Source organism: Ictalurus furcatus, chromosome 19 (assembly GCF_023375685.1).
Source record: "Ictalurus furcatus strain D&B chromosome 19, Billie_1.0, whole genome shotgun sequence".
Taxonomy (NCBI): Eukaryota; Metazoa; Chordata; class Actinopteri; order Siluriformes; family Ictaluridae; genus Ictalurus; species Ictalurus furcatus.
In genome coordinates, this window is record NC_071273.1 from 6,641,805 (window position 1) to 6,668,487 (window position 26,683).

A 26,683-nucleotide genomic window follows, 5' to 3' on the forward strand; every position below is an offset into this window, starting at 1 on the left:
CTGGTTGTTTAAATGGCACCTATATGGTATTTTATATCCAAGTTCATCTTCTGGTTATTGCCCTACTAAGCCTCTTAAATGTTCTGAAGTTTTTATTTAATACAAAGTTGTTTCGAGCTGTCGTATTTTACAGGAAATAAAGCTATGAAATTGTATATATAATAAATGTACGGGTTGATGTACATTTTATGATGCTGTGCACATGTGGTTTAGAGAATAGAAATCTCTCAGAGAAATGAAATACATAAGTTTATCCCAAGGCAATTTTTTTTGACATATCATGTTTAAACTGTCTACATCTATGAGTTTATATCTGTGCCATTCATTAAAACGTTACAGTAGATGACACAGCTACAGAGACAAGGCAGACAGCAGACTCTTATCTAACATCAAATGTACTAATGTTCTTATTGAAAATAAAGCACAGGGCCTGAAACAGACACGGTCTGTTTACAGAGTCAGTGGGTCTGCAGTTCTGGAAGAGTTTGTGAAGTTACCAGCCTTTGTCTTTTCATTATTATGATGTAGATGCTTGTTGGATAGTCCGAAACTGTTCCCATTAAAATCTGTTTTCAGCTCTAAAAGGCATCCTAGAAAAACAGTGCCATCTACAGAGTGTATTTCAAATGAGCACTTTTAGCACTTACCATCTTACAGAATGGTATAGGAGTCAAGGAGCATGCACGCGCATGCACACACACTCACACACACACACACACACACACACACACACAACCACATACACGACAGCATGGATAAAACTCGTACAGTGTATTTTTCAGAAATCAGATTTTTTTAATATATATATTAGAAGCATCAACATAGAATATCAAACCGTTTCAAAAGCAGGATATCAAATCAGAACATGTCCTACTATAATTTTACATTTTCTAACAATACCTTTGATTTTCATTTATTTATAAACATAACACAAAAAATTCAATCATCATTCATTACACTGATAGAAAATGTAATCAGTCGTTTCTAACACAGCTGTTCAGCCTATGAACTCATTTGGTCAAAGTAACTTTTAACCCAAAGACAAACAGACGTGATTCATTTGGCTTCTTCTCCTTGGTAAAAGCTCCAAAAGGCTTGAGCAACATTTGGATTACGCCCTTCAGTGGAGCACTGAGTAAACCATTCTTGATGAAGAAGAAAACCCCAGAGTATATAGTTATAATCAAACAATCCCATCCCACCATCCCTGAATTTATTCTAGCCCTACAAAGTGTCCATTTTGTTGTCATGTGCTCACAGTCTAGGGTGTAACGGTATGAAAACCAAACAAACTGATGTCATGGCTTTCAAGACATCATAATATTTACTTACAACTTTATCGGAGCGGATGGCATTAAATAATTGTGTCACACGCTGTGATAGTAAATCGTTATGACACAACTCTGGACTGGCAGTGCAAACTATTTGTTGACAGGTCTGCTCTCATCCTTCAGTAATGTATCAAAAATTGACTCATGTTCCTTGTTTTAAAACTCATAAATATGACACCCCACATCTGGAAACAACATTTTTGTGACATCATTAAAATATTAACACCATGACTAATTTCAGATTTCAGGTCCGCTTTGTATACTCTGTCAAGCGTCACACCCCTGTCATCTCAGCTTCTTACACCGTCCGGCTTGCGTTGTAGATTAAGTGCATAAAGGCGTGAACGTTAGACTGCTTTTTAGTTGCTTGACGTCCATGTCAAGTGTCCTAATCTCACTGCAGTTCTTGCGTGCTGAGAACAGCTGGGCTTGCGTCCGTCGTTCCGTATGAATGGGGGTGGCTGACCACCGCAGGAGATTCGGAGGCATCTTCAGGGTACATAACCTTGGGAAGGTACACCTGCAAAAAAGACGAACGTATGGTTTACTACATGACTTGGCAAAAATAAACAAGGTTTATTGAAGAAAAGGGTAAAAGGGAAGTTAAATTGAAATTCCATCTGTTATAGGACACTGAGAATAGCAGCATTGTTTCCTCATGACGCTTCTCATTTCACAGCAAAAAAGAGCAATGCGTGTATGTGTGTGTGTGTGTGTGTGTGTGTGTGTATGTGTATGGGTGTGTGCGATCGGGAGATGGAGAGAGAGAGAGAAAGAGAGAGAACAGATAAACCAGCAGTGGACTCAGTGAACTAAGTGGGAACTTACAGAGCCAGTGGAACTTTCTGAAGTTGCATCAGAGTCTTCATCTTTGTCCTTAACCTATTTGGTATGTGAGAACATGCGCACACACACACACACACACACACACGAATCAGGAACTGAAAATTGAAAACTGAAAAAAATCACTGTGTTTTGCTTGTTATAAATGAGAAAATGTAAAAATTAATTGAAAAAAAAAATATATTTTTTTTTACTTTAGATGAGGCTCTGAACTACAGCTTCCCTTAACTGAAATATATTTCTTTTTTTTTTTGCATGTATCACAACAAAAGGTAAAGGTATCATTCATTTTCAGTAACAGCTTTGTCCTGATCAGGATAAAGCACAGTGGATCCAGAGCCACCCCTGGGAACATGTGCCATTCATTATGTGAGGAAATAACAACGTTTAAGACATACAGTATTTAGACAGACTGACTGTTTTTTTTTAGCACACAACTGGATCCTTACTCAATGTGATCTTAGCCTAGATTATGAGGACGAGAAAAGAAAAAGTTTTCCCAGGCCTCCACTTATATTTATATATCGTAGTTCCAAGTAATTGTAATCAAACGATTCCTAAGAGAAAAGGATTGTTTAAAAAATGACTGATTTGGAAGAAACACTTTTCCTGTAGTGCTAGCATTTTACAGTCCATTTTCCTGAGTAAACAAGGGAGTAAATATATGCACACACAAAATGATCTTACAACATAGTTATGAGGACTGAGGTACTTGAAGTGGCCAAAGCATGTGTGACTAATGCCAATGAAAATGGTCACACACAGAACCACCAACGTGAAGAGAGAAGTGGCAGCCATGAATCCTGAAAAACAAAAACACACATATAGGGAGTCAAAACAGTTACAAGTAAAATTGTCAGAAGTTATTACAATAAAATAATTGTTTGATGGATGGGTTTTACCTGTCCTCAACACAGAGAAGAAGAAGAGCCAGAACAGACAGATGATTGGAGCGGCAAGGGCTTGATTGACAGCTCCCAGGTGTACCTGTCGGTCGAGGCGAGCAGGCAGGTACGCAAAGTACAGATTGTGTTTGTCCACCAGGTACTTCAAGGTTATATACAGAAAACCTGCATATGTACACAGACACTGTATTTGTAAAACATGTCAAATTTGTTTGTATGGTGTGATGTAAGGAATAGGGCTGTAGTCAACACCACCAAGTCCAAGACAATTACAAGATCAGGACTAGCAGAGATCGAGTCAAGCCCGAGTCTCAAGAGGGTCGAGGCCAAGCCAAGATCGAGTCCAAATAAAAGTGAGACCGAGTCAAGTCCAAGACTGAAAACATCAAATCCTTTTCAAGGCCAAGCCTGTCCTTCAATTGGTTGGCTTCATTTATGCATTGCGCCAATGATTAAGCTGTTTGTTGTCAAAATGCATGCATGCGAAAAGGCCAACACAAATATAATTTCTCATAAACTCTCCGTAAAGAGCAAGAATAAATTTAATGAGACCAATGCCCAAGTACAAGTTTAAGTCAATACACAATGCACACACAGTCTCTCGCTCTAATATTATACATCCATATTACACATACGTATTATATATATATATATATATATATATATATATATATATATATATATATATATATATATATATATTGTATATAGTGGCCATTTTGATAGTCATTACAGTAAGAGCACACTGAATGGGAATTTGCCATCCAGAATCTTTTATCTGAAATGTTGTGCCCATTCATTCTAAAAGGGGAGCGGTAAAAAATACAGGGACTGTGGGGCCGTGAGCAGGTAAGACTTTCGCTACGTGGCAGCAGAAAAAATTGAGCCGATTTCAACCTAAATTACAAGTGGCAGCCACGTAATACTGACCCATCGTGACTGTCTGGCCACAAATGATGGTCCACAAACACAGTATCTACCGTACGTCATACATTCCTCCCAGAAACTCAAGCACAAAGAGGTATTTATTCAGGTTCTCTGTAATCCAGGACTTGTGTACGAATCTGCACAATTGTAACGATAAAAATAAAAGAAATGTCATCTGGCAGATGCTTATCCACACTGTCACTGCCCACTGTGAGTGAAAAGCAGGTAGAGGCTGAACTGCTATAGTAACGGATTAAAATAACATGTCTACTGTTTAACTCACCCGCCTATATAGACAGGTAATGGAAATGTATATGGAACAGACTAGTATAGAGTATCTTCAGTGTCATTTTACAACGAAACTTAATTGCAACTTCCTTACTAGATGCTACATGTTTGAAATCCACACTTTCAGGTTCATTTGTAAATCTTCTCAAGTTCAGTATACCTTTAGCCCTTCTCATGAATAAAAACATACACATGTATTACTTACTTATTAAACCATAATGCCATTTACAAATGATTATGCCCCATTACCTGAGTGTACACTGCCTGTGATTGAATAAATCATGAGTCATCAACATCTATACATGACTTATGCATGCATTGTAAGTAAGACCTAACAAAAAATTGTTTTGGACCATAATATGGGTGCTGCGAAATGAATTCTAATGGTTCAGGCCAAAAGTAAATTTATAATCGTTCCACATCTGTTTACTAGTGCACTCCTACAGCTGCCCTTGATTATCCTTACAACTGGTTTGATTATTACAATTACAGATGCAATATCCCTGTAATTATGGACTATTATTTTTCCAAACATGGTTAAAGCTGTGCACATCCAAAGGGCTATTGCAGTTTTTGTCCATATAAGCACAGGTCTAACTACATGCAAAAGGATGGGTTGAAGAGGAAGATAAATGGGAGAGTATTTAATTAGAATTGTCTGAGTCAACCTTATTACTCATCACATAGCGCTCATATTTGTTATGTAAAGAGCGCACTTCTCTTACCGAATGGTGCTATAACGGGACAGGTGATGCTGTAGGCCATGATGACTGTGAAGACACACAGAGTCCATCCATACATTGCCCCATATTCAAACTGGTATGCCTGATTCTTCACAGAACAAACAGAGATGATGTTTGTCACCAAAGGTGCAGTATATAATACAGTAAACACTTGCAATAAACATCATACATTGATATATTAGGACCAGCAGTGAAGCTCACAACAAATGGAGAATATCTCAAAGCTATTCACTAAGTAACATAAGTCAGGAGTCATACATTTACCTGTTTAACATATTTCCTCTCTGCAGCAGAACGTGCAAGAGCCATGCGCACAGTGTAGAGCAGTAAACTCGGCAATCTGAGCAGCTCCATCCCGGAACCTACCAACGCAGCAGCGATCACGTAATTCACAAAGAACGCGCCCTGATCTGGCAAAAACACACACCTGTGGCAAAAATGAAGAATCATCAATTATTGTTATGTGTCACACTTTATAACAACATCAATAAAATCATATAAAGGTGTTGTCGTGTAAAGGTAACGATGTAAATACCAGAGAACACCAAGCTTAACTTACTCAAATCTCAGCTTCCGCTCTGACTGAGAATCAAAGAGCCATCGGAAAAACACATCTAAACTGTGAGTGGAAAGGAACAATATGCAATAATGTAATGTAATAATATTGTTAAATTAATAAATAAATATACAAATACAGTGGGGGAAATAAGTATTGAACGTGGCAATTTTTTTCCGTAAATGTATTTCCTATATATATATATATATATATATATATATATATATATATATATATATATAAAATGAGGCTATTCACATGAAATTTTCACCAGACTTCAGTATTAACTCAAGAAATCCGGAAATATAAATAATTCACAACATTAAAGTCCATAAATGAAGTTATGTGTAATAAAGAGGAATGACACGGGAAAAAAGTACTGAACACACTAACTAAAATTTATTTAATATTTTGTGGAGAAGCCTTTGTTTGTAATAAAAGCTTTTTTTATATATATATAAATAAAATTTAACTGAATATTTATGTTAGAATTTTTACAGTTACGGTGTTGAAACACCCACATACTATTTAATTTGATTACTAATGAGAAGGAGGGAAGGGAAGAAAAGGAAAGAGAAGCGAATGTAATTAAACAGAATGAAATACAACTGAATGCTCATTGGAATGTAATGTAACAAAATATTATTGTATGTTATCGTAATGTAATAGAATAGAATAGAATGTTCGTTGCAATATAATACAATAGTGTGTTCAATGTAATTTAATGAACACAGCAATTTATTTAGAACAGAATAGAATGCTAACTGTGAAGTAAAGCAATAGAATAGAATAGAATGATGGATGTAATAGGTGTAACAGATCTGATATAGAAGATAAAGACTAACCTGGTGAGGCCCATCGATGGCAGGATGAGCACCATAAAGAGCAGGAAGATGTAAAGCTTGTACATCATACTCATATTCTCACTCGACCTAGGCACAAAGTCTTCCAATTAATTTCTGTATGTCTAAGAGTGAGTTTGTGTGTGTGTGTGCGCGCGTCTATACCTTGTCCAGTGGGCCTCCAGCAGTGTAGAATAGTAGACTACAGTGGGCAATAGTGCAGAGAAGGACCACAGGAGCAGAGTTGGGAAGAACTGACTGATGATAGCACTCTGGTGGATCAGATACACAACAGGAAATATAAGTAAGAGAAGGAACCCTCAACAGTGTAAGAACACATTTGCAGCACACAGTATGTGCTGTTTGTGCAGATGTGAGCTACAGTGCAATTGTGCAGTCACACACATTCAGGTAGTGGATGGGTTTTGTGACATTGAACTTGTCAATAGTAGAGATGATAATCGATGGAGTGGTGAGGAAGAAGAGCAGAATGAAGAGTAAGATGTTCAGCATTAAATATCGAGACCACCAATACCAGCTCTGCATCGACAGGTTCTCCCTGAGAGAGAAAATGACATTAGGAAGATAGAAGATATTACAGGAAAGCCATCAAAAGAAACAACTCAAGTACAACATTGTATAAGAAAGGCAGTTAATAATTATTATACCAATAGATGTTATTTGGATGGGTCGCATAGCTCACTCTCCACTTTTTTACTTTCAGCTGTTCACTAGTGGATGAAGGCTGCGGCTCCCTATGACAGCCACATGTTATTTCTCTCACTCTTGACATTTCCTGAGACCCAGTTCCACATTCAAGAGCATTGAAATCTTTTAGAATGCTGAGAGAGGACGAGAGAGAGAGAGAGAGTGAGAGGGGACGGCACACATATCGTAATCAGAAATTCCTTCTGAGAGATCTCACAGCTCATAAATATTTTAACACACTAATAAACGCAGACTGTCGTCAGAATAATTGCTCAAAAAAAAAAAACCCATAATGTGGTGTGGTCAGAAAACGCATGACGCGTTCTCTCTGATCTTTTCTCGTTAATTATGTTTCATTCTTGAGACTGTCCCCAAAAATAATATACTTCTGTCAACCATATTTAAGCACTTGTAGATTTTACAGCACCAATTAGTTCATCACAATTCAAAAATGTTTAAAGGACTCGTCTGTCAGAGGACAAAATTCGGAAAGAAACACAATGTACTTTCGTCAGACGTTTTTAAGCATTGGCATTTAGAAAACCCAGCAATCTTGTTATGACCAACTGCAAAAATCACTGTGTATCAGGACAATGGACGTTATCACACAGTGCACACTCGGTATGAGGAATAAACACTGGTTTATAAGCACCATATTTGATGTATAAAAAATAAATTGTGAGTACTGATGTGGTAGCATGTTCTAGGGCCACTGTTTAAAAAATGTAAACAAAACAAGATTTTGAGAATAAAGTCAGAATATTTCAAGGATTAAAGTCCTAGTATATTGAGAAAAAAAAAAGTCAGAATATCTTACATTATGAGAAACAAACTGAGTATTACTGAAATATCACAATAATCAAAGTTGTATTAAAAAAGTCACTATATTTCAAGAATAAAGTCATAACAATACTATGGCAAAATTGTATCAGAGCATTATTGTGTTAAAATGATGAATGATGAATGTTAAAATGAACACAGTATTTTTAGAAGAAAGAAGAAGTATATTTAGAAGAAAGAACCATGAGTATACTAACAAGGATCACCATGGTATCAATGGCAACATCTGCGATGTAACAGCTGTAACTCTGGTGCACTTAGTACAGCAATTGAGCACACAATGCGTTATGGCATATGGACTCACCATAAGGCTTAGATTGATCATCCACATGCCATAATGCATTGGGGACCCTATGCCGAATGCGCCAGAGTTCCATTCCTTCAAGATCGATAAATTTGATTCTCAATGGCTCCTGTGCAACTATATACCCTCTTGAATGGCATGCCTTTCACTGCCTATGATTTCTCCATCAACCAAAGAGACAATAACTTCACCAAACTCTCACCGTCCCTCATTTTAACACACGAACTTTGCCCTGATGTGTAGAATGAATTTATTATGATTGATATGTATAAAAAAAAAATTAAACAGTGGCCCTAAAACAATTTCGTATGTTTCCCATTGAAGGACATTGTGTAGAAATTTACACAATTGAGAGCAATTTTTACAAAAACAGCCTTCATTTGCTCACTGCACTAATAAACACTGTTAAATGAATACTTACTAAGCTGCCATGGATTCAGTCTGGAGCGTGACAAAAGCCATTCCCAGTGGACGCTGCATGTTACTGTCTTTTTGCTTTCTCAGTTCTTCTTCAATTTGAGCCAACTGAGAACTGTAGTATTCTATAGCGTCAATCTGTACATGCACACACACACAAACACACATCCACTTATTAATATTTAGAGTCACAGCTCTTTGTAAGGAACGTTAGTGTTTTCAATGGTGCCATACATTGTATAAAGGTTTGTATTGTACACCTATGTTACAGAATTCCAAGACATTATGAAATAAGAACATAAACATTATGTATTATAATATAGAATATTAAGCAGCAGCTTTTCTCTGGATTCTGGCTTGGCCCCTCATATTGCATATGATTTTCCCATTTGGTCCAGTGAAGTTGCAATTTCATAATATACACTAATAGTTAAGTCCATGTTACCCCATTACACCCTAGGCATGTGCAGCAGCTGCAGAGATGCCCACAAGGCCGGGGGTTGATGAGTTCCTGCTGCCCTTGGGAGTCAAGGACCTTGCGGTAATACAGCAAGTTTTTCTCCGCTCTCTTCCTGTGTGAGATCATCCAACAAAAAAATAAATAAATCAAATGAACTCACCTGAAACATTTTGTTATCCTTGTGAGATGGAATATGAACAGTATACCGGCTTAATCGGGCTAATAATTTTAGACTGTAATGCAATGCATAACCATTCCAGCACATTACTGAACTGAGGCCAGGGAATCATATTCATTTTTTATCCCACTTAAGTGAGTGCATGCAAGGGTCGTTTTTAAAAAAAGAAAAGAAAAACGGTGACGGTTACTGATGTGAAAAGTCAACAACATGAGGATGTGAGAAAACACATATTTCCTCGTTGCTTGTGTGGAAAATAACAGAAAAATATATCAAAATAGATCTTGAGTTTGGATTCATCGTTGCAGCAAAACAATGATAAATTAAAAAAAAAAAAAAAGAAGATATTCTAGAGTTTTCCTTACTTTTCAGTTGTGAGGTGTATCAACTTAGCCACATCGTAGCATAAACGAACATCCTTCACCTCGCAGGTTGGGTATGCCTCTCTGCATGTACAAGAGAACAAAAGGGGGAAAGAAAGATTTAATGATAATAACACGAACATTCTTCTGATTACCTGGCTTTTTAGAGAGGAAAAAAAAAAGACTGGACATGTATTTGGTACTATATTGTGCTGTGTACATACTACTACCACTACTACTACTACTACCACTACTACTACTACCACTACTACTACTACTACTACTACTACTACTAATAATAATAATAATAATAATAATAATAATAACAACAACAACAACAACAACAACAACAATACCACTACTACTACTACTACTACTAATAATAATAATAATAATAATAATAATAATTATACCACCACTACTACTACTACTACTACTACTACTACTAATAATAATAATAATAATAATAATAATAATAATAATAATACCACCACTACTACTACTACTACTACTACTACTACTAATAATAATAATAATAATAATAATAATAATAATAATACCACCACTACTACTACTACTACTAATAATAATAGTAATAATAATAATAATAATAATAATAATAATACCACCACCACCACCACTACCACTACTACTACTACTACTACTAATAATAATAATAATAATAATAATAATAATAACAACAACAACAACAATAATGAAGGTGTAATGTAAATTAAAATCACAGGTCAAACATTTTGAAGCTTTTATAAGCCTCATGGTATTTACATTTACAGCATTATCCAAAGTGACTTACATTTATCCAAATATATCACATTTATATATAATAATAATAATAATAATAATAATAATATATAATAATAATATATTACATTTACCCAAAGCAACTGACATTATCCAAAGTGATTTACATTTATTTTATACAACTGAGCAGTCATGGTTTAAGGGCCTTGCCCAAGGGTGCAGCAGCAGCAGCTTAGCGGTGCTGGGATTTGAACTCACAACCTTCCAATCAGAAGTCCAATGTCTTAACCGCTGAGCTATCAATGCATATTGATTGCCATTATTTGAAATGACTGGTGGAAATGAAGCAGCCCACGGGATAAAGAACTATTCACTGGCACATGCTGAGAAGTTTTTGCACTTACGTAAAATGAACCCTTAAACTGTCTTCAGTGGTGGTGGGAGGGATGGAGCATAAAAACAGCGTTGTTCTAGCCTGGATGAAAAAAGCAGAACTAAAATGTTAAATAATCCATGTTTTTGTGTGTTTGTATGTGTGTGTGTGTGTGTGTGTGTGTGTGCACACTCAACTCACTGTCTCTCTTCTGGTGCCTTTCATCTGGGAGGTGTGATGTCTCAGCACTACCACCGTGAGGATGAGGTATAGAACTGCAAACACTGTGTGCAACCATAGCAGTTTATCCCTGAAAAGCAAGAACACAGAGACTTCAGTTTTCACTAAATGGATATACATGGATACAATAATTCTATTAAAGTCAAGCCATTAGATTTCCCTCTGTGCTGCTCCAATCTGCTGCATCAATGCAAATTTAAAACAGCACATTATGCGTAGCTTTCAGAAGACTATTTACAGACATGGCTTTATGACTAATTTACACAACTGGAGACAAGTCTATGAATTTTGATTTCAGATGATAAGACCATGACCTCTTTTGGAGATGCATCACTATTCAGAGTTTGGACTCTTTTTTTTTTTGGATTTAAAAAACTCATACTGTACCACTTTTAATTTGAAATCATTGTAATTGACTGAATAAATTAAAACATATAGGGATTAACCTCTGACTACGAGCATTCATCTGAAAATGGCTAACAAGGACCACAGTGTTTGATGGTTGATTGCATATCATTCACAGACATCACAAAACAGCATGCACTGTTCGTGGTGATGCGTCCCTATCCCGGGAACATCATCATGGCTTTTTATCATGTTTTACTCCCTTTAGAGAGACCGAACTAGCTTCATTAATCTCTTCAGCAAAATCGTCAACTTGTATACTAGATCCTGTCACTACATGTTTCTTTAAACAGATTATTCTGGGAGTAATCCAACCCCTTCTAAAAAAAAAAAAAAAATCAATTCTTCCCTTAGCACTGGCTATGTTCCTAAATCATTTAAACTAGCAGTTATCAAACCCCTGATTAAAAAACCTGACCTCGACTAATATCTCCAAGATATTAGAAAAGGTTGTAGCATAGCAGTTATGCTCATACTTGCATAGGAATAACATTCATGAAATGTATGAGTCAGGATTTAGACTTCTTCATAACACAGAGACAGCGCTAGTTAAAGTAGTAAACAACTACTACTGGCCTCTGATCAGGGTTGTGTCTCCTTGCTTGTGTTACTCGACCTTAGTGCAGCTTTTGATACTATAGACCATACTATTCTCCTTGATAGACTAGAAAATGTTGTTGGCATTAAGGGAACAGTCCTCTCCTGGCTCAGGTCTTATTTGACCGATCGTTATCAGTTCGTAGATATAAATGGCGACTTCTCCACGCATACCGAGGTTAAATTTGGTGTTCCACAGGGTTCTGTTTTAGGCCCACTGCTTTTTACTTTATATATGCTACCTCTAGGTCAAATTATTCATAAACATGGAATTAGCTTCCACTGTTATGCTGACGATACACAGTTGTATGTTTCAGCGAAGCCAGAGGACAGACAGCAGCTTAGTAAAGTTGAGGAATGTGTAAAGGACATTAGACGTCAGATGCTTATTAACTTCCTTTTACTTAATTCTAACAAGACAAGAGTACTTGTACTGGGACCACGTGCAGCGATAAGTAAACTTTCTGATTAAATAGTAACTCTGGATGGACTTTCTGTTTGGTCATGTGCAGCTGTAAAAGACCTTGGAGTGATTATTGACTCCAGTCTATCATTTGATGCTCATGTAGATAATATTACTAGGATAGCCTTCTTTCATCTCAGAAATATTTCTAAGAGTATATTTCTTATGTCACTACATGTTGCAGAAATATTAGTTCATGCTTTCGTCACCTCTAGACTAGATTACTGTAATGCCTTACTGTCTGGATGTTCCAGTAGGAGCATAAACAAACTCCAGTTAGTGCAGAATGCAGCTGCTAGAGTCCTTACTAGAACCAGAAAGTATGACCACATCACCCCGATCTTATCCACACTGCATTGGCTCCCAGTGAAATCTCGCACTGATTATAAAATACTACTATTGACCTATAAAGAACTAAACGGTCTCGCCACAGTACCTGAGGGAACTTTTGGTCTTTATGAACTGCCACACCTACTTAGATCAAAAGGTGCAGGCTATTTGTTGGTCCCACGAATAGCGAAGGCTACAGCAGGGGGAAGAGCTTTCTCTTACAGCTGAGAGAGTTATGGAACAGCCTTCCAATTAGTGTTCGGGACTCAAGACACAGTCTCAGTGTTTAAATCTAGGCTTAAAACGTATTTGTTTACTCAAGCCTACCATGACTAGACTTTCTGTTATGCAAACTTTACAGTCTTATCCATCACGGATAATCTATCCCTTTCTTTACCTCCCTCTCCCTCTCCCTTTCTCCTTCTGTTGAGCCACACATGATTTTATGGAGATGCCAGTGATCCTGACCCTTTCTGTTCTCCGGACCTGCCTGATCCATCCTAATACCCTACCTCTGGATGGAGCTCTCATCAACTGGAAGCAACAGACTGGAGATTGCTGAGGATGGTACCGCTTAAAGTACCATGGAAATGGTTTTGGACCTTAATTCCACATGGACATTCTCGCTGTGGTGCTGGGACTACGGTTGCTACTATGGCCTTGAGACTGCAATTACCACATGCAGTTTTACACTCAGCTCTCCTTTAGTGAACAGTGGAATAGTTCAACAAAGACCTCATGTTAAAACCATAATGAACTGTCCTTTACTTTCACACTGTCCGTTGTTACCCAGATGAGGATGGGTTTCCTTCTGAGTCTGGTTCCTCTCAAGGTTTCTTCCTCTTAACATCTTAGGGAGTTTTTCCTCACCACCGTCACCACCGGTTTGCTCAACAGGGATAAATTCACACACTTAAAATCTCCATCCTGTGTTTATATGTTTCTGTAAAACTGCTCTGAGACGCGCTATGCAAATAAAATTGAATCGAATTGAATTCTTGCATTAAAAATAGCTCTCAGGGCAGTGCATTTTGCGTCTGTGATCTATTGCATGATATGGCAGGTATCTAGGCAGGTCACTTCTAACAGCATTACCATCATCAATGAACAAAGGTAGTTTGCAGTTACAGCCATACATTGCTGAGCCTCAACAATGCATTCGACTACTGGTCGTAACTTGTCATTTCTGCCCTCCGACTAGGATGAACGAAAGAAAACGCCCCCCTCGGGAACTCGGGACGGTCTCAACTCTGAGCTCAGAAAGTTCAACATGCTCACAGCATGAACAGTAAACAAAGTAGCACTTCTTACCTTTAAAAGAGTTACCCTGTATATAGCTTTAAATCAAGCAACAAACGGACATATTAGGACAATGTTATAACACTGATTACACCTGACTCATAATCACAGTTCCGCCTTCCCGCTAGGTTGAATGCAACATTCATTTGTTCCACTTTTGGTCTTAAACTGTTGGGTGCTGAGTGAAACTAGTCACAGCAGGTTGTGGAACTGTTCTGCTCTTCATATGTAATTTATAAATGGTTTAGCAAGTGTTTATGTTGGGCCTTCACATGTCTATTTAATACCTTAAAGAAACATGTTTTAATGCTGTTCACCTTGAGATAAGTGCATATAATGAGAATTTAATATCAAAATTGCCATAAATATGAAATTAAGAGCTATTCAGAAGTGATTCTATTCAAAAGTAGTTACTCTGAGAACATTTTGCGTGTATGTGAGAGATGAAGGCCTAAATGTTAACACACGAGGAAGTAAGAATAATACACTTCCTACTAATTTTAGAATAGTGAAACTCCAAACATGATTTATTCAGGAAGCGCTTTATCATGGTGTCATGGAATACACCCTGGATCAAACGCCAGTCCATTGCAGGTTCCCCTGCAAACACAGTCACACCCAGGGGCAACTCAGCATAACCAATCCACCTACCAACATATTGTGTGGACAGTGGAATGAAACCAGAAGACCCAGAGGAACGCACTGAAACACAAATTTCTACAACTCCACACAAACAGGAAGCTGAGCTCAGAATAAAACCGCAACCCTGGAGGTGTGAGTTTGCAAAGCCTCCACAAATATTTACATCATAAAAACCTACATCATTTCGGAATTACTAATTAAAAGCGGTATGAAGAATGGTTTTTACACTTTAAGAAACATAATTGCACACAGTAATCTCTCTTGCTCAAACACACACACACACACACATATACGCAAGCCTACTTACCCATTCTCAAGATTTACAATGGTTGTTCTGCCAAAATTATACGGATCTTGCCCTGTAACAGAACAGATTTCAGTTATGTGTTCACAGTCTAACAGTTCACACACACACACACACACACACACACACATCACCATATTTGCAGATTTTTCTCCTTTTTGCTATTATTTTTTATTTATCATTCTGCACATCTCATACATTTCTATATAAGGAATAAACTGCTTCTTATGAACTCAATAAAGGAAAAGGAAATAAAGTTGCAGCGTGGAGATCTCTGCAGATTACCTAACCACTTACATCCACTTACTTACATCACACGCAAGAAATTCTTCACACATCTATTCAACTATGTGTGATGCTGAATCTTGTATGAGTACTTGCTCTCAAAAACCTACCAAATGTACAAACGCGAGTATTACACACCTAGCAGGTTTCCAGACAGATTGACTGGGAGGATGACAGAAACAGACAGCACACAGACGATGAGCAGGAGAAAAATAAGATGACGCTGAAATGACAGATAGTGCACAGCATCCACCCCGCACCTCTCTTTCACCACTGTTTCACTGCATACACACACACACACACACACACACATAAATATCCATCCAAAGTTCCCCAACCAGGTTGAATATACATCATATGTAAATGACACTGGATGTATGACTCGCTGATGGCATGAAAGCACACTTTGCTCACATTGCTTGATCTGATCTAAAAACACACCGAGGAACTTTCGGCTTGTGTGTTACGTTGCAGTTTGTGTGTTTAGACCAAAAAAAAAAACTCACTCCATTGTGATGATGAAGGTCATCCAAGAGCATAATCCCTATGAGAAAGTAATATGACATCACACAGAATCTATATAATAAGGATAATGATGATCATGAGAGAGAGTGAGAGAGAGAGAGAGAGAGAGAGAGAGAGAGAGAGAGAGAGAGAGAGAGAGAGATAGATAGATAGATAGACACCCAAACTCACCCTCTCATGGTCACTCTCCTCATTGGACATGAATGATGTCATCCTTCCATAACGACGTTTAGAAATCTCATTAAACCTGCAATTGCCAAGGGTCATTACTTTGATTTATTTGAAGCAGCATAAAAGCAAATTATATGCACCATTAAACCTTATTTAGTTCCCACTGATGTGACATGACTGTTCTAATGAATTCTATATGCAAATTTTATATTTATATATTTTATATATATATAGATAGATAGATAGATAGATAGATACTGCAATTGTGTGTCAATCTTAATCAGCTCTTAAAAGATCTCAGTAACTAAATGACTAAACTCACTAAATGTCCAGACTCAAAATTATATACAGTTTTGTATATACAGTGCCATATTTTTGCATATTTGTCACACTAAATGGCTTCAGATCCTCATACAAAATGTAATATAAGACAAGATGAACATGAGGAAACACAATCATTTCATTTAATGAAGGAAAATTATGCAACATCTATAACATCCTTGTGAAAAAGTAACTGCCGCCCCTAAAAATAATACCTGGTTGTGCCATCCTTATCAGCAACAACTGCAACCAAAAGCTTCTAATAAGCATCTAATCTGCAGATCAGACTTTCAGATCATTGTAGAGGAATTGTGGCCCACTCTTCTTTGCAGGATTACTTTAATTAAGCCAGACTGGAGGGCTTTTGAGCATGAACCACCCTTTTAAGGTCCTGCCGTAGCATCTGAATGAGGTTCAAGTCAGGCTTTTGTGTAGGCCACTCCAAAACCTTAAATTTTGCTTCCTTTGAACCATTCAGAGGTGGACATGCTCTTATGCTTTGGATCATTGTCTTGCTGCATAACACAACTGCACTTAATCACAGACTGATGATTGAACATTCTTCTTCAGGATTTTCTGGTAGAGAGCAGAATTCCTGCTTCAGTCAATTATGCCAACTCATCCAGGCCCTGAAGTAGCAAAGCATCCCCACACCATCACAATACCACCGTCATGTTTGACTGTTGGCATGATGCTCCTGTTGTGGAATGCTGAGTTAGCGTTACACCAGATGTAATAAGACTCACATCCTCCAAAAAGTTCCACTTTTAACTCATTAGTCCACAAAACGTTATCCCAAAAGGCTTAGGGTACATCAAGGTGTTTCTTGTAAAATGTGAGATGAGCCTTTATGCTCCTCTCCTTGCAGTGGTTTTCTCCTTGCAATTCTCCCACTGATGCCATTTTTCCCAGTTTCTTTCTAATGGTGGAATCATGAACTGATTCCAGATGCTCATCTGGGCTCTTTTATGACTTCTGGGATAAGTCCTCAATGCACTCTTGGAGGAATTTTGGTATTGCTGGAGTCCCAGAGCATTACAAGTGGCTTTGTAACCCTTTCCAGACTGATATAATTCAGTAACATTCTTCTTAATCTCTTCTAGAATTTCTTTTATGTGCTGCTTGTTGAGACCTTTTAGCCTACTTCCAATTGCTGGAAAGATTCTACTTAAGTGGTGTTAGGATTCAACAGGACGGGCAGTAATCAAACCTGGGTGTCTCTAGTCTAATTGAACCCAATTATCAATGAAATTTGGTTAACTGGGTGATTGAGTAACTAAGGGTTACTCTAACTAACTAACTAACTAACTAACTAAAGTGACACAGTTCATGTTGGATAACTTCAATAAATTTTAATAAAATACAATAAAATAACTTTCAATAAATAAAGTGATCATATAAAAACTGTGTTTTCCATTTACTCAGGTTGTCTTAGTCTTATATTAGATGTTGCTCGAAGATCTGAAACTATTAAGCATGACAAATATGCAAAAATGTAATAAATCAAGGAGGGGACAAATACTTTTTTTGTGGCACTATATAAAGTCATGATATTTACACAGTGTTATTACACACCCTTCAGCCTCCGCTACTAGTGCTATTCTCCCATAGTCCCAGAGTTTCTTCCTGATACAAGAGAAGACCAGCAGTAGCACCTGTGGAAATGCAGAATTTAGAGTCATCAGACAAATATTCTAACTTTGCAAAGAATATATAATAATAATAATAAAAATATTAATGCCCTTGTGATTCTTAAATACACAACCCTTGAATACACAAACTCTTAAATACACAAACGCTTATGTACAATGGTCATAAACTCTGATAAGTTATAGCAGTGCTATACTGTAAGTTACTGGCCAAGACATTGTTACAATGTCACCAAGTTGTATGTTTAAATGGGCTGTTTACTTTAATTCAGGCCACAAGTTCAAGTTCAGAGACCGGGTTGGTCTCTCATTTACGCTTTCGAGTTTGGATTAAATAAACTGTGATGTTTAGTGGAACTCGCAGTCAAACTTCGCAAAAGTCCCTGAACCACCAGCCTCAAAACAAAGCATGAATCGTCCACCAACATATTTTACAGCGAGGTATCGTGTGTTTTCCGTGTATGCAATCTTCTTTTTTTCATCAAACATGTAAATGCTGTTCATGGTCAAACGGTTTGGTCTCATCTAACCACAGCACGTGATTCAAGTTGCACTTTCAATACCACACAGTGAAATTCAGAAATGATGTGTATATTGATGTATTTTGTAGACTGTCCTCAGGAATGGATTCTATTTCGTAATTTTGTCCTGTTGTGTTGGAGGCGGTGTCTGAGACTCGATTTTGAAACACTGAACACTGAAATGTGTCATTCTTAAATTATGATCTCTGGACTACTCTTTCATTTCCTTACCTGACTGAGTGGGAGGACAGTATGCTTACGTGTCCAACATTATGTCTATTGTCTGTCGAAAACTGTTTCATTACTGCTCTGGTTGTGTTTAATTGTGTTCAACCATCTGCTTCTTTTGCAGTGAAACTTCTTTGGCATTCTTTCCCATGGTGATGGATGACAAAGAGACTTTACGTCTGTGCAACATCATATTTATATCCAAGGGAACTAAGAACAAATGCAAAATAATATATATATATATATTTTTTTTTTTTTAAATGATGACCATTTTTGGCATTTATTTAAAAGCATAAATATTTTTGCACTTATTCATGCGAGTAAATGGGGGTGCAAAATGTCCACCACATACTGTATATTCTTAATTCAAAACAGTGTTGTTTTTAAAAAGTAGTAGTGTTTGTTAGAACACTGGTAAATATCCGCACCTATTATTTGAATGAATTACTGTCTGTATTGTTCTTTTCATGCAATCATTTCGGTGAAATTTTCCAAAGGGTGCCAATAATTCTGGAGGACATTGTACAAAGCATGGTATGAAACTGGTATAAGTAAGCCAGCCATAAACAGTAAATACTTTCAGTACAGGCCTGTAGTGTTTTCGGTTTGACGCCGACTTTAGGATGCCGATACGTGTGAACGATGCGGAATTTGTGAAATGGAAAACATTATGATGTGAATTTATTATGAACGTGACACCAATTTCTAGAATTGCTAGCTCTACGAGACTTGTGTCTGACACCCCTGGATTAAACGGAGACGGCATGCTTTGAAATACAGCTCCAGTAGGGAATGATCACAACGAACTAATGTATGTACCTCAGGGATTATTTTCATTCTCTTTCTCCTGCACACTTTCAATAGAGACACTAGAAACTTACTAGGAAGACGATGAAGTCGAGCAGCAAAACAATAGGCACTCCGCCAAAGCTCACGCCCATCAGCACCGTGTTCTGGGTGGCACTGAAGCAGCTGTTGTCCGAGCGCATGGTGTGATTTTCCACCAGTGGCAAGAAACGCTCCCACCCCGGTGAAGCCATAAGTACTCCTGAAAAGAAGGATGAAAAGATTGCTTTAAGATTGCTAGCGCTAGATCAATGTTATGCACTAGGAATGCTATCGAAAACAATATATGGTATAATAACTCTACAATTCTACAACAATATCGCTTTTACAGCAGCACATACTATTTAATGACAAGTACTGAAATATTTCTTTAGGGAAAACAGCTGGGATATTTAGAGTGAAGGAGGAAAGAGCTATTCGGACCCTTTTGTTTTTATTATTTAACATACTTCCAGTGCATAGAGCCACTTCAAATTTACACACATTGATGTGTTTTGACTTTGTGCTCGATGTTCTCAAGGTTGCATTCTCTCTCTGTCTCTCTCTCTCTGCTATTAATCACAGTGACACTAGCCAATTATGAGCGTCTGTGAATCATGCATGCAGAAGTGGGTAGATAGCGCTTTCCTCGAAGTGCGTTACGCTGCCCCCTGACGGTGCATGAGAAGCAGTTTAAAAAGATGCGGTTGGCTGGTTTCACACGCCACAGTGGAAGCACGTGATAGCCTTCTCCCTGTTTGGGAGCGGTCATGTGATAGGGGAGCGCTGCCGGATAGGTGGCCATGACTAAATTGGGGAGGAAATAAGGGAAAAATCCGCCCAAAAATTTTTAAAAAATTGAAAAAAATAACACATTTCCATTGGTTAGGAAAACTTCACGCAACAAGTAGCATTCACGTTTACGGTGAAGGAGCTTCCTAAAGGGACAACATTATTAACAACCATAGTAAAGACCTTAAACATCCTTGTCAGTACAATTCTTTCAATAATATACAAGTGGAAAGTTCACGGAACCATGTCATGGGAACAAATCGTCATCAGACCATTGCACCACCCAAGATTTCAAGTCACACTCTCAGACTAATAATAAGGAAGGTAAGAGAGAAGCCTGCAGTTACTGGAAAAAGAATGAGTTGCAGGACGACCTGAAAGCAGCAGGAGAAAACAGTTACACAGGGAACAGTAAGCAATGAACTACAACGTAATAAAACTCCTTTGCTTAAAAACAAGCGCAGGGATGCACGACTAAAATTTTCACACAAACCGTTAGACAAATCAGGACTCTTTTGGAACAAAAGACAAATCACAAATAGAACTCTTCGGTAATAATTCAGCTCGCAGTGCTTGGAGAAAGAATGCTTGCGCTCATGATCCCATGAACACCATACCCACAGTGAAGCACGGTGCTGGGAGCATCGTGGTATGGAGCTGCTGAGGCATTACACGCCATCAAAGGAAACAAGTGGGATATATCAGAGGAGAATTCAATCTCACTGGCCAAGAAACTGAACATGGGGAGAAGATGGACATTTCAACAAGACAACAACCCCAAACATGGACAAAATAATTCAGAATTAGTGTTTGTATGGCCTAAGTTCTAAGTTCTAAGATCTCCAGTAACCTTGGAGAATTGAAGATGATTTGCCAAGAGGAATGGGCCAAAATTGAACAATAATGCTGCAAAAACCTAATTATTTCTAACTCGTTAAATGTCTCAAAGCTTTAACTGCTTTCAGACACACAACAAACATGTCTTTTCATGCTTATGCATGCATACTTTTTGTTCATATCTGTAAGTACAAGATCACTGTGTGTGTAAATCTGAAGTGGATGTATGTATTTATCTACAACTTATTTAACTAAGTACTCTGTTCTCTACCAGTTGACATGCATACGTTCCTTTCTGGCCCCCTGGTTCTTTTCAGAACATGGCTAGGATTACTCCTGAGGTCTTCCAGTGTCCTGGTGCTTCAGTGCAGTTATTCATGCAACACTGACATACAAAGAAGCTTTCATAAAAATTTCCCATTAGGTGGAGAAGCAGCATAGAAAAGCTGCTTTCTTATCATTAGGACTACTCATGAAAATCAACTTCAATATATTAGGTTACTACAAGATTTTTTTTTATTATTATTATTGAAATCCTCTAATTTACTATGTAGTTGGAGCAGTCTAATCACTACAGGATTCGAGTCCGGTATATTATTAATAGATTTTCATTAGCAATTAAAGACAAGTGCTTGTTTTAAAAGGGACTGTTGTAGTGCTCTGCTCTACAAAAATCTGGCAACCTTAGGGTATGAACTGCATGAACATCATTTCAATAGTCCTTATGCACCACCCAGGAAACCGAACAGCTCATTAGCACAAGTCTGATCATGAATCATATTTCCCACATAACTACTGACATTTCTTTTACACTTAAGTCTGAAAATGATTCTTACTGTAAACTACAATATAGCTGGGTGCCACTGGTAGAAAAAAGGGTTCTTTTTGATACGGAAACAAGATGTATGCACAGACTTGATTACATCAAAACACACTGATGTTGCATTAAGTCAGCCTGATGGCAATATAAGGAAAAAAAAAAACATACACTTAGCAGTTGCTTAACAGTCAGTGGTCTAGGTAGGTTTTCTCATGGCATCACTATACAGTCCATACAAGATTTTTTTTTTTTTTTTTTTGTGACTGTTGCAGAAAACTACTTGAATTGGCGAAATTCAATGCACAATTTCACAGTGATGTTTGCTGGTAAAGGAGACCTTTTAGCTGTTCGACACAATGGCTGAACGCGCATTGTGATGACGTCACATGACGTGTCTTGGCTCAAATCTGCAGCAAACCTGTGGGAATTTTGGGTCTGTGATCACAAAATCACGAAATCCTGGAGGGACGGACTATAGGCACAGACCAATGACTGAATATACAAGTGGGAATCTTAGAACGGGTTCAAGATTTAAGCCAAAATGTGTCTGGGGCCTTCTATTGGCTGGCTGCAGTACAATTTTAAACTCCACCCATTCCCATGTTACTGAACTCAAACGTACATTTTAAGTCACATCGATACAAATTATTTTCGGGAAGAGTGTTCTGTCCAGTTCAGTTGACCTTGATATCTCTTCAAATACTTTTCCTTACAATGAATGAGACTTATAGGCGTTATTTGATTATGATTAAAAGGGCATGGTTGACGGGATGATTGACAGTTTTGGACATGACAGTCGAGTCTCATGAATGAGCACGCACTTTCCAACACAAATTCTGCAGCAAAGCCATGCCCTGTTGTGTTGTACACTGTTCTAACACACCCTCAGCCTGGAGTTCTTTGCCGTTTAGCCAGTCACCTCTTTCTAAATAAACTCCACCCATGGAACAAGCAGAGTGCATTTCTCTATTTAGATGGGTAACTTACTGCAGGTGTCTATGTGATCCACTCATACAGTATATACAGTCATTGGTGTAGACATAGCACTAAACTGTCTGACCTTTACGCTGAATTGATTTTGAGTTTCTCAACTGTGATATTAGTGCTCTGAAAGCAGAAATTTGTCATCACACAGAAAAGTATTGGTATTGCTTTCTTTTCAGTCGTAAACTGTGGTTTCCTCCCACCTCACTCAAAAACACGCCAGTGAGATGACAGGTGCATATAAATTCCTCCTACCTGTCTCCATGTCATGACCAGTATTCCCAGGATAGGCTCTGGATCCACTACGATCATAACTCCACTTATACGGCGCGGTCCAAAAGTCTGAGCGCACTAGTGAAAACACTTCTATTTTTCATTCTTTTCTAATTTAATGCAACAATTTTCACTACAAAGTATATTATTGACATCAACTTGAGTGAAAAGTGGAATCTTTGAAATATTTACATGAAATTCAGGATTTTTTTTTTTAGTATTTGGTACGTTCCCTTTTTGCTTTGATGACAGTGTGGGCTCCACAAGTTTGTGTAAAACCATATGATCCATTTTAGATAAAATCCATCAGTGTCATATGATCGTGTGCTTAGACATGAGGAAATCTGACCTTTTGTACAAAGTTAACATGGCGTGATCATGAGCAATATATATATATATATATATATATATATATATATATATATATATATATATATATATATATATATATTCCATTTAAAATTGGAAATAAACCGAAGTTTTGAGAAATTTGAAATATTTAAAACAAAGCAAGTACATGTTCTCCAGTACATGACTCTACAAGACCTCTGAAGGTGTGCTGTGGTATCTGGTACCAAGACGTTAGCAGCAGATCCTTTAAGTCCCGTAAGTTGTGAGGTGGGGCCTCCATGGATCAGACTTGTTTTTCCAGTACATCCCACAGACACTCGATCGGATTGCGATCTGGGGAATTTGGATGTCAAGTCAACACCTTGAACTCTTTGGCATGTTCCTCAATCCATTCCTGAACGATTTTTTCAGTGTGGCAGGGCCCATTATCCTGCTGAAAGAGGCCACTGCTATTAGGGAAAAAAGTGATTCATCAGACCAGGCCACCTTCTTTCATTGCGCCACGGTCCAGTTCTGATGTTCACGTGCCCATTGTAGGTGCTTTCGGGAGTGAACAGGGGTCAGCATGGGCACTCTGAACGGTCTGAAGCTACACAGACCCGTACGCAGAAAGCTGTGATGCACTGTGTGTTCTGACACCTTTCTATCAGAGCCAGCATTGAATTTTTCAGCAATTTGTGCTACAGTAGCTCTTCTGTGTGGCTAACCTTCTCTCCCCATGCACATTAATGAGCCTTGGGTGCCCATAACCCTGTCGCCGGTTCACCGGTTACCCTTCCATGGATGGCTTTTGGTATGTACTAACCACTGCATACCAGGAACACCACACAAGACCTGCCGTTATGGAGATTCCCTGACCCAGTGACCTAGCCATCACAATTTGTTCATTGTCAAAGTGGCTCAGATCCTTACGCTTGTCCAGTTTTCAACATCAACGCCATCTGATGCTTCACTTGCTGCCTAATATATCCCACCCCTCCTGAGTTGTTGGGACACAGTTACGAAATGTCACGTCTCAAGGATAATTATCCCAACACAAGCAACCGCTCTTAATTAGTTCACATCAATCTATCTTCTGTGAGCTGGCAGGAGACACCACACAAGGTTCAGATACTCTGTGACGATGAAGTGTGTCAACCGAGATCATCTAATAACATAACGCAGTGTGAAATCATTCAATAATATAAAGTAGGGACACTTTAAATAGACAGTATAATGCAGAGACAGTGTATAACTTATACTATATTAACTATATAATTAAATTAAACTATATAACGGGTAGACAATGTGGAAAAACATACAGTATGTCATATGACAAAAAGAGACACATGTCTCCCTTCCATGTCTTTTCATCAGATCAGAGAAGCATTAGTATTCATGCTGTCTGTACTGTAAATATTGTTTAAACCTAAACAGCAGTAAAAGATCTCCAAACATCAACCCAGCTGTTAACAACTCCTAACAGCTGTTTGAGGAGCAACTACATACAGAATGGCTGTTAATGAGGCACAACACTAATGCATCAGCTGTATGGATCAAAACAATTTAAGGCAAAACCTGTCATTTTACCAGCTAGTCTTTTCATAATAAACAACCTTTGTGAACTGTACCGCTGTTATGATCGTTCCTGAACACCAACACGAGCATACAAACACAGGAAACAAACCTCAGCTTCTCAGCTCCTAACCCCGCACTGCACTTCTCACTGCACTCCGCTATCTTCTGTAAACTTCTTCGGCAACAACACACGCCCGCGTCACCGCAGACATTTTAAACAGCCGCTTGCATTGTGAAAGACGTTTCACTTTAGAGCTGTTACGTTTCCCACCCGTATTCGTCAGACCCCGCCTCCTGCTTCAGGATTTGCTTAGAGGATTTCTGTACCTGCTCTTGGATTGGATGCGGAGTGCTGTGGGAAGCGACTACTGACCAATCCTCGCGTAGGAGGCGGGTTCTTAGGAATGCGGGTGGGTGAAAAAACGCTCAACAGAAAGATTACTGGCCTTTTGCCGTCCAAGGTTTCAGAGCTTTTCCAGACGTGAAATATTAGTCACGAGTCCATGTTACACACGCCCATCCGGCTTAACAGTGCTTTTCAGCGGTAAGGAAATGAAAAACTAAACAAAACTAGACAAAAATGTAAATTAAAATCACACCAGGAAGAGAAGAGAAACAAACAAAGCCAGTATAAACTTATGAACAAATGTATGCAAAATAAGCATTCTGTTCTAGAAACAAAAATCTGTCACATGGATAATAATGAATAAGAATCTATGCATGTAAATTTATCTAGTGTCTACGACTTAACAGCCACGGCCCCCCCCCACACACACACACACACACACACACACACACACACACACACACACACACACACACACACACACACACACACACACACACACACACACATACTGTAGTCCTTAAAGGGATAGTTCACCCAAAAATTCTGTCATCAATTACTCACCCTCATGTTGTTCCAAACCCATAATACCTTCGTTCATTTTCGCAACACAAACGAAGACATTTTTTTGATTTCTGTCCCTCCGTTAAAGTCCAGTAACCAAAACTTTCATGCTCCGAAAAGTTCATAAAGGCGTCGTAAAAGTAACCCATGTGACTTCAGTGGTTCTATGTGACTCAGTTTGTGTACAGCGTCCCTCTTCCTCTGCTGTAAACTCAGTAAAATCACTAGTGTTGAATTAACACCCAGAGTGTCCGATGGACTCGTATAAACACTGTAGGGTGTGAATTCAACACTGTGGGTGTTAAATTAACACTGGTGATTTTGCTGTGAACAGTGCAGCACTTCTGGGTGCCGTTGTGGGCGTTCTTTTGTTCTCAACAGGGTTTCTGTGTAGCCTCTCTACCCCATAGCCCAGTGGTTCCAAAACTTTTCCAGGGCAAGGCCCCCCAAATGGCATTAACATTTGACCGAGGCCCCCCTTTTTGCAAGATGTCTTTAAAACACATTAAAAATAC

The 26,683-nt window shown here is 38.2% G+C and overlaps 1 protein-coding gene across 3 annotated transcripts; it reads right to left on the bottom strand.

Annotated features, from left to right (window-relative positions):
- Positions 1-590: 590 nt before the first annotated feature.
- On the bottom strand, positions 591-25,875 carry tmem63a (transmembrane protein 63A). Of its 3 annotated transcripts, none has more exons than XM_053650092.1 (23): positions 25,312-25,875; positions 19,701-19,867; positions 17,997-18,076; positions 16,101-16,176; positions 15,911-15,948; positions 15,543-15,685; positions 15,123-15,174; positions 11,041-11,149; positions 10,871-10,941; positions 9,708-9,788; positions 9,150-9,276; positions 8,709-8,842; positions 7,104-7,277; positions 6,841-6,994; positions 6,601-6,707; positions 6,439-6,525; positions 5,597-5,656; positions 5,302-5,464; positions 5,020-5,125; positions 3,077-3,244; positions 2,862-2,977; positions 2,160-2,213; positions 591-1,851 (listed from the first exon to the last, which is right to left on the bottom strand). In XM_053650092.1, exons 1-23 carry the CDS (start codon positions 25,346-25,348, stop codon positions 1,726-1,728), a joined length of 2,430 nt encoding a protein of 809 aa, XP_053506067.1. In that variant the 5' UTR covers positions 25,349-25,875; the 3' UTR covers positions 591-1,725. The 3 variants fall into 3 exon arrangements, with proteins under 3 accessions (XP_053506067.1, XP_053506070.1, XP_053506069.1); XM_053650095.1 differs by lacking the exon at positions 25,312-25,875 and adding an exon at positions 20,930-21,306; XM_053650094.1 differs by having other exon boundaries at positions 592-1,851; positions 25,368-25,875.
- Between the last annotated feature and the right edge of the window lie 808 nt (positions 25,876-26,683).

Coding starts and splice junctions, on each gene's coding strand:
- tmem63a (XM_053650092.1), bottom strand. CDS start 25,348: ATGCTCGTGTTGGTGTTCAGGAACGATCATAACAGCG. Junction 8,843..9,149: donor CATGCCTAGGGTGTAATGGG/GTAACATGGACT, acceptor GTGCATGTACAG/ATTGACGCTATAGAATACTA. Junction 5,465..5,596: donor GAGCGGAAGCTGAGATTTGA/GTAAGTTAAGCT, acceptor TTTTTGCCACAG/GTGTGTGTTTTTGCCAGATC.